This window comes from Anser brachyrhynchus (genome assembly GCF_964034855.1).
Source record: "Anser brachyrhynchus genome assembly, chromosome: W".
In the NCBI taxonomy this organism is placed as follows: Eukaryota; Metazoa; Chordata; class Aves; order Anseriformes; family Anatidae; genus Anser; species Anser brachyrhynchus.
In genome coordinates, this window is record NC_137704.1 from 24,405,738 (window position 1) to 24,418,122 (window position 12,385).

The window sequence follows — 12,385 nt, forward strand, 5'->3', positions numbered from 1 at the left end:
TTGAAGTGTACAGGATAATTAGAAACTAACCCTGCCACTACAAGAGGGTTGGGACTTTGGGATTTTATCAACTCACTGTTCCATGGAAACCTCCGAATCTTACCAACCTTCAGCCATCAAGATTGTCCTCATTAGTTAAAGCTGTATAATTAGCTGTCACATTAAACTTATGTCCATGTTTAATAAACCCAAGTTGCTATTAAAAGAGACATGACTCTTCTATCTAATTATTTGATTGAACTAATAAAGCTCAAGAAACGTAAAAAGGCTACAGTCTGCCTTGTACCACTGTGTCTGAGAAATCTATAACGGGTTTGACAACTTAAAGGTTTTGCTTGTCTGGAGTGATGTTTTAAGGTTGTTGGAAGGATATGCTTGCATGTAAATACAATTCATATGAAAATATGAAAAAATACTTTTAATTTCTAACAGCAGCAATGATTCGTGCTGTTGGAAAACATTAAGAAAGAAAACATGAATTGCCAGTGAGGGTGTCATTCCATTCAGATAATACAAGCCAGTTATTGAAAATGTATCAACACAGCTAAAATCATAATGCTGCTGAAAGAATTAGTCCCCCCCAATTATTATTTTTTTCCTGAATATCTTTACGTATGTTTTTTTTTTATGCAGGCTGGGAGGGAATTAACACAGTGTCTCAATGGGGGGAATTCTTTTAAGTAGTGGGATTACCCAAACCCTCACTGTACTGACATGACCTTCTTGTTACAGCTGCCCACATCAGGGTTGGTATCAGTGGCCAGGAGGGGATGCAGGTGGTTTTGTCCAGTGACTTCTCATTTGCACAGTTCTGCTATCTGCAGCGCCTGCTCTTAGTCCACGGCCGCTGGTCCTACATTCGCATGTGCAAGCTCCTCAAATACTTCTTCTATAAGAATTTTGCCTTCACATTGGTGCATTTCTGGTATGGATTCTTCTCTGGCTTCTCTGCACAGGTAGGTCAACTTCTGTTTTCTTATGGTTATGTCTAGCATTTTCAAGCAAAGTATCTGAAAATATTTTAAATGGAAATAAACTTTTTTTGGATGTGTTCAAACTGACCACAGACACCAAACAATGATGCAGATTACTAAGAGCCTGATCAGTTTGATGCAGATCTGTGTAAGACCTGTGATTGCTTTATTATCACATTTAAAGTAATCAGTTTAACCCCAGATCACCTGCATGCTTCAGTGGCTTGTAAGAAAAGCAAATCTCATGCAGAGAAAAACCTCGTTGCAGTTTAAGACAAACCCATCTCCAATACAAAGAAGCACAGAGGAAGCACAGACATCATGAAAATACCAGTCTTGGGGTTGAGAGTATACCAGTGCAGGCAGCGGGGATACCCTCCTGCTACCTGCCTGCAGCCCGCAGCCCAACACTGCTCCACCAGGTGGATCCTGCTGTGCAGGCATTTTAGTTCCTTTAAGGTGAGCAGTGACTTCTGCAAATGTAGGCATGCAGGAATACCTTTCCATAAGCACACAAGAAGAGCCATACTGGGCCAGGTGAAGGGACTCTTTGGCCCAGTATCCTGTTTTGTCTGTGGCCAGTAGTGGATGCTTAGCAAACAGGACTAGCATAAAGTTATCTGTCCCCTGTGTATTCCCTCAGCTTCTGGTAATGAGCAGTTTAGGGCTGCTGAGCTCAAGTCATGTTATACTTTGGGTCTTGATAGCATCTTCAGATCATCACAGAATCACAGAATGGTTGAGCTTGGCAGGACCTCTGGAGGGCATCTAGTCCAATCCCCCTGGTCAAGCAGGACGATCTACAGCAGGTTGCCTAGCACCATGTCCAGGCAGTTTTTGATGATCTCATAGGAGGGAGATTCCTTTTATAATTGTGTATTCTTTTGAAGAGAAGGAAAAGGTAGCCTTCTGCTAACTCCATGCTCTTTATTTTCTCTTTAGACTGTCTATGATGAGTGGTTCATTACACTTTACAATTTGGTGTATACCTCCCTCCCAGTGCTAGGAATGAGCCTCTTGTCTCCGGGTGCTTTGAGCTGGTTCCATGAAGCAAAAGCAGCGGACTTTTTGGCTAGTCATTGTGATAGCCCCTCAAATAGTTTCTTGCCAGTGAGACCTGAGAGCACAAAAAAAGGACATAAGGGAGGAGGTTGTATGTTATCTGGCCTGAGGGTTTCAGTGCATGGTGATGGTTTGGGGTTAGGCCATTGAATACAATAAAAGCTGGCATTGCAGCACTCCCTTGAAGTAGTCACATCTTACCAGGTCTTTTCCTGAAGCCAGACAAGTGGTTTTTTTAATCACCACACAAAATAACAAATGGTGAAGAACTCTGTAGATCTCCTCAGCCAGGTGTTCCAGGTGCAGCCTTTCTAGTGGAGGTCTTCCTGCAGTAATTTCACATACGTATTTTTACCTCAATAGAAATGCAGCAATAAAGGAATTTTCTATCCCTTAACTTCCAGGAAACTCTTAGGAGAATAGGTCATGCAGTCTGATTAAGGTGAAACATACCTTCATTTTTTTTTGCAACACTTACACTAGTCAAATTTCTCAGCACAAGAAAGGTGAAATTCAGTATGGAAAATGTGTCTAGGTGACCTTGGGATGCAGCATGTTAGTCAGCACAACTGAATGAATTGTGTGCAAGGCCTTTTCTCTTGGAACATCACAAGGACATGACAGACTTAAGTGGTCTTGTGTGGTCTGTTGGGTATGTGCCGGCAGATCTGATCATCTCCTCTCTACTTTCAGGATGTGGATGATCATTGGAGTTTGCTGTTTCCTCAGCTATGTGTGCCTGGCCAGCAGAACCTCTATTTTAACAAAATAGTGTTTGTCAAGTGCATGTTGCAAGGGGTCTACAGTTCCCTCATTCTGTTCTTTATCCCCTATGGGGCCATGTACAATACAATGAGAAGTGATGGGAAAGCCATTGCTGACTACCAGTCCTTTGCACTGATGGCCCAGACCTGCTTACTGATTGTGGTGTCTGTACAGGTAAGGCATCAGTTTTTAGGAATCAGTTACTGTTTTATGAAAGCAGCATCTGGAGGTACACTTGGGATTCTGATAGCATTATGTTTGCTGCTGCATCTTGAATTTCTGCAAAAATAAGTCTTGACACCAGATTATTCTCCTTGGTTCAACAGAACAACAGATTTGTCTGTTATGAAAGATCACAGTCACAGGAAGCTGTGACTTTGCCTTGGGAAGCTTCATGTCACAACAGACAAAACAGTTGAGGCTAGGAGTAGAAAAGGACTCATTCCAGTTTTATGGGATTGGTTTTAAGTATAGGAGTGTCTGTCGGCTATCAGGCAGTTACTTATAGGGCCTTCATCATGGTGAGACCCCATGCATGGTGCAGATGCTAGAACTACACTTGCTGGAAGAAATAGATAAGACTTGGAGGGAGGTACAAATTTCAGATGGTACTGACAGGATGAGTGAAATTTCTCAAAACAAAAGCAAATTGATCACACTTCCCTAGCTAACAGTTTATGCTGTCTGAGGTCTTGTAGGCGCCTTCTCCTAACTTTCAATGCAAGATCACAGCTTGGGGTGGGGACATAAGTGTGGCTCCATTGATTAGAGTATCCTTGTCTCCAGTACTGGCCACCAGTGAATCCTTGAGAAGAGGGCAAGAACAGGGCAAATGTAGTAATTCTTGCCTAGAATGCTCTTCCAGCATCCTATGATCTGTGAGTTGGTATTTCTTGAGTCTTGAATGAATAACGCTCTTGGGGGCAGTGGTACAAAGTGAAGGACAAGATGTCTGGTGGTGTTCAAAATAAATCTGCTAAATAATTAAGTCACTGACAACTTCTGTATTGCTCTCTTTTTCAGATTGGCTTGGACACCTTGTACTGGACAGTTGTGAACCAGTTCTTCATCTGGGGCAGCCTCTCTGTTTACTTTGCTATCACCTTCACTATGTGTAGTGATGGCACGTACCTGATCTTCACAGCCTCATTTCCTTTTGTTGGTAAGCTCTTGGACAAAACTGGATTGTACTCGGCTTAACTCTGTCAAGTATTTCTAGTATGTGTTATTACCTCTCTGAAGGCAATAACATGCTACAGAATATATCGATTGCGTTTTCTACAAGAAATGCCAAGGTATTTCCAAAGGCTGATGGGAATGCTTATTTTGAATCCCACCCTTCCATGTGAACATGTGCCATATTCACTTCCTCGCATAAGAATGCACATTCACACACAGCCAGAGGACTGATACTTTAAATAAATTTGCTGAGCTGGCTGGAATGTTTTCTGCTACACTTTTATAGTGTTTCCAGATGTCCAATTCTTACAGATATCTGGAAGCATTTTGTTTGCAGAAGAATGTGTGTTCTTTTGGAAATAAGTTGACATGTTGGTATAGGAGGGGATAGAAATACAACATCCATTTAAATATGAAAAAATACCATGTGACTATGGTGAGCCTTCATCCAAGTTAAATGACAAATGTCCAAGAAAAAGGAAATAACAGTGATGACCAGCTCTTTGGAGTACTGCATATGAGGTTTCTACATGTGCAAAAAGTAAAAGATACCATAAAAATGAGTCTATCTCTTGAGACTTTGACCAGGAGGAAGATGCAAGCTTAGCAAAGTAATTTAGATGTTTTTAATAGCTCTGTGCATCCATACCCAATACTGATGCAACATTGTTATGAGACTCTACTCCTGAAATCCTAAAGCTTTTTGTTTCAAGTCTTGGATTGGTGTATTAATCAATATTTGTATTTCTGGATGAATTGTAAGCCAAGACCTGTTCTGCCCATCTTTACTGCAATACCATACTTTACTGCTTGGCCATTTTAGAAATATCTGAGGTTGCAATGTTGCAATCAGTTTTTGCAATGTATTTTCCAAGAAGATGGTCATAGCCACTGTAAGATGGCTTTTAGTATCAAATGTGCTGAGTGAAAGAAGGCAGAGTGGCTATTCAGTTTCCAAAGACACCTGGTAACTCACTTTCTAGGGATACCTCTATCTGCTGCTCTGTTGGTACTACTGAGGTCAAATTAACCATAATGCTGAGTGCTGCTTAATAAGGTCTTAGTCTGAAGCCATGTCTAAGGAAACTGTTTCTAGTCTGGACTCAGTCAACTTGTTTACTTTAATTTCAGTGGAGTTGTAATACAGCAGAATTTGGCCAAGTGAAAAGAAAACACTCAGCAACTTTATTGCCAACAGCATCATTAAACCCTGTAAATGAGGGATTTTGCAGACTGTTTGCTCTATCCTACATTCCTTCAGTTTTTGGAGGATTCAAAAGCCAGCACTTTGGTTTCAAAGAACACGGCAGTATCCCACCACCACATGGCAGCTGCTCTTCCCACAGACCCTTTAGGCCACGCTGCCTGTGCACGCCCAGAGCAATGCACACTGCTCTCATAAAGGACTGTGATCCCATCAGCTACTGGGCAGTCAGTACTCCACAGGCTTCAGAAAATGCTGCTGGAAAGTAAGAAAAAAGTATTCTTCCTTTGGCACTGGTATCCTGGCAAAAGGTGAGAGGGCTGGACTGCTGCTAAAGGTCTCTTGAACGTTTACATCAATCTTTTGCAGTGATTTGACTCTTTGTAAAGAGATAAAGCACACATTCTGACATCCTTGTCTCTCTGAGTGGCTGCCGCAGTTGAGTCTGAATGTTGCATTCCTGTCTCAGACAGTGATAATGATATTGCTGTCCTCTGCAGCAAGTTGATATCACTGTTGGAGAAGGTGTCTACTTTATATTTTGGTCTGTTTGCCAAGTACTATGGAGTCACAGTGATTGAGTTATAATGTTAAAAAGAATGATGGTGAGTGGCACTACTGCTACGTTTTTAATCATGTGTTTGTTTTTCAGGTACAGTTCAAAACACCCTCAGCCGACCCAATGTGTGGCTAGCAGTCTTCCTCAGCATTGCCCTCTGTGTGCTGCCTGTGGTTGGCTTTTGATTCCTGAAAGCTCAGTTAAAGCCAACTGCCAGTGACAAAGTAAGGAGATATTTTAGTAAACCAGAAACCCTCTTACTACCAGCTAAGCTTATTGCGGAGCCATACTGCAGGGGCCTGGCATTGCTCAGAGTGTATGTTCCTGCAGGTGCAAGTGCTGCCATCTGTCTGGCTTCTAGTCCCTTGAGGAGGACTGAATTTGGGTTTTGGCACAGCTCAAACCATCTGCAGCTGGGAGCGAGGCAGAGATTATTTAGATGTGGATTGGATTGCACTGGAGCAAGGAAGCAGCACTATTTTTAGGTGCAGGGTTTAAGTGGTGGGTCTTGGTGGCAAAGGAGCAGTGTATTTCAGTCCTGCCGCACAGTTTTTAGCCTGGCAGACCACAGCCCTTTACTCTCCACCCAGGCATTCATGTTTGCTGTTTTTTTGTTTTTTTTTTTTGACTTCAGAATTTACTTCATTTGTAGCCAGTGGTTATACTCTGAAAACAGCTAACAGCTGCCCTCCCATGCCCCAAAATATGAAGGTGAGGCCATCAGGGCAAGGAGAGGCTGGGAGAGATGTATTGGGCAGAGAGTGTGCTGCTCACTGCAGCGAATGACCCCCTGCACAGGATCAGCATCACCACAGCTCCCCGGGCTTCCCCTCAAACATGAGCATCTGCTAAATGCTGCTGCCACCTCGTGCTTCCTTCCTCTTCCTGCACTTAGCTGCGAGGCACGAGTGTCTCCGAGCAGAACCTCAAGGACGTGCTCCTTAGAGGTCTCCTTGGTCATCCTTGGGATATCTGCAGAGCTCCCCAGATGCTCCAGGGTTGTTGGAGGAGTGAAGGAGAATGCTTGGCCCTTGCAGAAGGGTAGGTGGGTGCTACAGAAAATCTTTAGGTAGGAAAGTCCTCAGGACACAGAGGAAGTTCAGATGTGCAAAAATGGGCTGAATTTACTCTTCAGCTGAGTAGAAGCTTGACGTAGCTATGGCCCAGATTCCCAGCTTCTATGCTTTGGGTGAGCATCTCTAGTGCAAAATCACTTCATTTTTTTCCTTCCTCTGGGAAATGAACTGTCACAGGAGAGGGTTGTTTGGGTTTCCTACTGTATAGAGATCCCCAGCTGGCAGCATAAGAGAAACTTAAATAGAGGCTTGACACTTAGAGAGCCAAGTACCTACAACATTGTCCCAGGCGTGATGGACAGAGGCTGGGCAGCTGTTGATTATCCTGAGCCACTGGCACTCAGTGTTGTCCTCCTGCCTCTGACAGCCCAGTTCTGAATAGATGCCTGTCAGCAGAAGATCTTGGTGGCCATGCGGGAAGAGAGCCTCCTATCTGCAAATAAAGTGCATCATATTTCTCCCTTCTGCCAAGGGATATGAGAGCCTATCAATCATCATTCTCATCATAAAAAGATTTTATTTATTAGAGATCCCCTGCAGTAGTCTGTTTTCTGGATTAAGTAAGCCAATGTTTGACATTTCCTTATAAATCTTGTTGTCTGGACTTTTGATTATTGTTGTGATGACTTTCACATTTTGGATTATTTGACTGAAGTGTTTAAAAGAGCTGCAGCAAAACCCCAACGGAGGCCTCACAAGGCTGTAAGGAACAATATGCTGAAATCATCCCCACCCATGTCTTACAGATAACACTCCCAGCAACGCCTTTCAGAATAAGATTTGTTTTTCCTTTTACCAGGCTGCCACCCTGTGCTGCAAGTTGTTTCTGCTCTGCAACCTATCCTGCCATCCTCCTGTTTTGTCAATCATTTTTGGCTTTGGACCCCTGGTTTTTTTCCCCCTTTCTTTGCTCCTCTTTTGCTGTGTTTCTGAATAATGATGCATTTGCCATTTGGTCCATCTTATTTTCTGATTTCAGGTCCTACTCAAGATCAAAGAAGCCAAAAAGAGGCCACCTCCACCCTCACACAAGAGACGCCTGCGTCGGATCAGCATGCGCCGTTCCAGCTATGCCTTCTCCCATCAGCACGGCTTTGGGACACTCATTATGTCTGGGAGAAACATGTGGCCAAAATCACCTTTTGCCACGACAGGAACATTTTCACCGAATAGTGACAAACATAAACACAAGGGACTGTAAGAACCCAAACCAACCAAATCAAACCAAAGGGCTGTTGGGAGAGGAGGCTGTGCTCCCTGCAAAGCACCGAGCCCCTGGCTGCCCAGAGCTCTGCCCTCCAGGCTACCAAAGCAAGGGCTTGGGCCTTTCCTTTCTCCCACGTGCACTCTCTGGATTCAGCTCCTCTTCCAAAGACATGTCCTGCTCCTGGGGAAGGAGGGGCAGGGGGAAGCAAAGATACCATGTGGTATCTCAGAGGGCCTCCCTGGAGCGCGAACATGCTGTGGGAGGCTCCCTGAGTTTGTTTGTAATGCTACTTTTTTCTCCCCTTACATACCTCAGAGAAAAGTGAAGTCCAGGCTGAGGAAAAGGCTGAATTGGCAATGTCTTTCTCAATCATGTGCCTTTGGGTCTGTTATAAATTCACTCTGGGCCTTACTACTGGGGTGACAGTATTAACCCCAGGTGTGCCTTAGGTCCAGCCATACAACCCCCAAATCGACAGTCTCTGTAATACGTGTAATTCTGTAGCCTTTTGACTATTTTATACAGAAGCACTTTGGAAGAGAGGAGTTTGAAGTAACCTCCTTCCAATCCAATGGTTAATCCTGTTTCTCAAAAGGAGGCCAGTGCCCCCAAACCAACCTCTTCCTGCATCTGCAGTCAGGAGTGCAAGCTCGGAGACATTCCTAGTTGGTCAAGGGACAAGGACTTGGCATTCATCAGTTTGCCCTGTCTTGTCTGCAATGCAAATCTGCTCTTGTTGTAAAAGACCTTTGTCCTCACAGCCATCTCAGGTTTTGTAGCTGGGTAGTAGCCATTTCATTTAGACTTAAAATAGAAGGGCAAAACAAGTTCAGGCACCCATAAAGATCAAGCCATAAAATCTAGCACAGAGAAGCCCATATCATGGCTAGGGCTCATGTGAGCCTCCAACACTAGGTGAATTTCCCACCATAACAGACTGAGGCACATGCAGTATTTGACTTGAGGGAAATCATGCAAGAAATATCAGAGGCTAAGATGCTATTTCACTGCTGGCATGGGTTGTCCTGCCCTTTACTCCGCTGGTGCTGTTGGTCTGAGTAACAGATGAAGCGTGACCTGGTTGCCCTCTCACCCACCCTGCTGTGTGGTGTGGTCAAGATTCAGAGGATATTAGTGAGGGCTCAGAGGCCTCTGCAGAGTTTCTCTGTGCTGGCTGATATTTTGTTTGGGAAAGGTTCATCTGTCAATCACGAGTTGCAGAGAGCAGAAGGCTCCACCAAATCCTATCAATCTGACTGCCAGCAGAGGGACCTGATGAATTGGTGGTGATCTTGAGATGCTGGGATTTGCTCATGGGTTTTTAACACCAGTACCATAACCAGCAGGGTTACTGGGTGGAAAGCCAGTGTGGCAGCATGAGGATCTGTCCCTCAGTGCTGCTGAGCTGTCTAAATGAAGATTTTTTTGTGCAGAGGACTAAACAGCTTTGGCTGTTATATTTTCTCATCTCCTTTATATAAATTTAGACTTTTCCCTAGTATGGAATTAGAATTTTTGCACACTAACCATCTGGTATTTAGTGGGAGCTCTCTGCCTTGAGTCTCTGAGCTATCAGTGGAGGCAATCTATGATGGCAAGAGGCCAGCCATGTCCCTACTTCATCTGGTCTGCATACAACACCTTGCTGCCTGTGGTCCCAGTTTTGGCAGTTACATTATGAAATTGTTTAAGGCCTAATAGAAGGTTTCATCTCCCTGTGTTTAACTCAGCACAGATAAAAAAACAAAAAACAAATAAAAAAAATACGTCTGTTGCACCTGCTGCTCTGGGAGGCTCCTTGCAAACTGCGGTATTAAATTTCAGCATAGACAGTGCGAACTAGAGCTGGGACTGGATCCACGCTTCAGCAGGCAGGAGCTGCTTGCTAGGGAAGGAGCAAATTCTAATCCAGTTATCTCCCCTGCAAGGAGATATTTAAATAAAGTGAGAGCCTGAGGAAACTGCTGTGATAGTTGGTGCTTCACCATTCCCTTTGCAGAGGCAATCGTGGCTTTCTGGTTAGGATGATGTCTTTCAGAGTCAGCGTCTCCAGTGCTAGAGGAAAAAGGAGTGAGGAGAGTGTATGCAGGTAAGCAGACATCCCCGCAACACCCAGACTGGCGTGTGGATTGAGAGTCTTATCAAAGCTGTTCCCAGCATGTCATGCAGCAGCTTTTAATGCTGAGCAGCAGAGGCAGAGCTTTTGCTGAGAGAGCAAGGAAACTCTGAGACTGTGTCACTCTTGTCACATTGTTTACATACAAAGCACCTTCTGCCTGAAGGGGACTTGCAAAGGCTGCATAGGACGTGCAGGGGCTGATAGATCTGTTGGGGAATTTGTTCCAGCTACAACTATTTCAGTGGTTTGACAAGATCTACATTTGATACATATCAGCTGGAAGTGATATTTGTCCTACATCATTCCTGATTTTGTAAAATATTTTTTTTTAATAAAAAGAGAATATTGGGATGATTGATTTGTTGCCAGCTTGCTAATCGATCAGAGGTGTTTATAACCATACACGTAGGTTGTTCCTGGGTCTGCTAAAGTGGCAGGATGGGCTGTGGGAGGACGGATCTGAGATAACAGTGCTTTTAATTTGGTATCCTGACTCGGGAAACAATCGGGAAAGAAAGGAAGCTGCAGGGGACAACTCAGAGCACCAAGACGCTAGGAAAAGCCCTGTGGGGGGTGGTCGTGCTGGAGATGCAATTCCCGAACTTCTCTGCTATCCTGGAAGGGTGTTCTTACCAGAGGTCTCATGTTGGACGTTTTTCTGAGCTTCTGCTGTCAGTGCATCCGCACAGGCCAGATTTGATCGCCTTCTGCAGCCGGATTTTCTCCGAGCAGCACGCTCTTGCAATTTTACACTCATGCAAATAACCAAAGCAGCTGAAAGCACTCGCGGGGGGGGGGGGGGGGGGGGGGCGGCTCTTTCTGCCGCTTGCTTCGCCCTGCGGGAGCCCCAACCTTGCGGGCGAGGACCCCCGGGACAGAGCCTCCCCCCGTAGCTGCCCCGGGGGCGGTCACGGCTGGGGGGACCGGGGGGGGGGGGGGGGCGGACAGCAGCGAGGCCCCGCCTCGGCGCCCGGCTGCAAACAGCGGAGCGGCACCGGCTGGGTGAGCGGGGCTGGGGCCGGAGGGGGGCCCGGGGGGAACGTGGGGGGCTGGGGATGTTTGCAGGGGATGCTCGCTATTGTGTAATTGTTAAAGGAGAGCTTGAGGACGGTCGTTTGGTCTTTTATGGAGCTCTTCTGTTTGATAGATACCCCCCCCCCCCCAAAAAAAAAAAAAATCGATGCCTGTTTTTTTATTCTTCTTTGCATTATTTTGTAATACAGAGGTTTGTGCATGGCTTCTGCTTAACTGCTTGAGAAAGTCCAGCGCAGAGCCACAAGGATGATGAGGGGAGTGGAGCATCTTCCTTACGAGGAAAGGCTGAGGGAGCTGGGTCTCTGTAGCTTGGAGAAGAGGAGACTGAGGGGTGACCTTATTAACGTTTATAAATATGTAAAGGGCGAATGTCAGGAGGATGGAGCCAGGCTCTTCTCGGTGACACCCAATGATAGGACAAGGGGCAATGGGTGCAAGCTGGAACATAGGAGGTTCCGCTTAAATATGAGACAAAACTTTTTTACGGTGAGGGTGACAGAGCACTGGAACAGGCTGCCCAGGGGGGTTGTGGAGTCTCCCTCTCTGGAGACTTTCAAAACCCGCCTGGACGTGTTCCTGTGTGACATGATTTAGGTGTTCCTGCTCCAGCAGGGGGATTGGACTAGATGATCTTTCAAGGTCCCTTCCAATCCCTAACATTCTGTGATTCTGTGATTCTGCTGTAGCACCTACTTGAGAGAGGGAGTTAGGAGAATCTTATCAAGTAGAGATAGAGCGTTGACAACATTAAACTGCCTACATTTGGCTAGGCTAAACAAGCCAGGTTCTTAAGTTTCTTCTTGTTTGATAGGTTTTCTGTTTCCCACAGGCCCTTTATGCACCTGTTCATTTGAGTTTATCATTTTTAAATATGGATGACCAGATCTGTTTTGTATGATACTCCTGTCACCAGTGCCTGTACAATTGTGCTGATGGTTCACTGCCTTGTTTAGTCTGCATTTGCTTTTCTTATGGCCGCATCATCTCTGCAATCTCCCAGGCAGTTAGTGGTTATTATTCTGAACTTTGCTGTCAACACACAGTTGTCCAGCTCTGTACTTGCAGTGAAGCTCTCACTCAGGCAAACTAATACCACAGGACATGGGGAGAATGAAGCTTGAAAATGTACCTTTCCTTCAACACATACTTTTTGAATAGATATAAATTTTGTTCTGACTTTGTAAGCATGTTGTTTACTGCAAAGG

The 12,385-nt window shown here is 45.0% G+C and overlaps 2 protein-coding genes and 1 long non-coding RNA gene across 3 annotated transcripts in view; 1 reads left to right on the forward strand and 2 right to left on the reverse strand.

Annotated features, from left to right (window-relative positions):
* Positions 1-1,094, forward strand: part of LOC308184981 (phospholipid-transporting ATPase FetA-like) — a gene marked incomplete at its 3' end in the record, with an annotated part of 46,641 nt that extends 45,547 nt beyond the window's left edge. Inside the window, exons 11-12 of the mRNA XM_080572525.1 lie at positions 733-956; positions 1,068-1,094. Of these exons, the coding sequence (XP_080428651.1) occupies positions 733-956; positions 1,068-1,094 (251 nt within the window). The remainder of the gene's footprint in view (positions 1-732; positions 957-1,067) is intronic.
* The window catches only part of LOC308184893, a 470,974-nt gene that overhangs the window by 253,935 nt on the left and 204,654 nt on the right, over positions 1-12,385 (reverse strand). The gene's annotated exons all lie outside the window — the stretch shown is intronic.
* The window catches only part of LOC308184773 (uncharacterized protein), a 242,858-nt gene that overhangs the window by 213,113 nt on the left and 17,360 nt on the right, over positions 1-12,385 (reverse strand). The window lies entirely within an intron of this gene.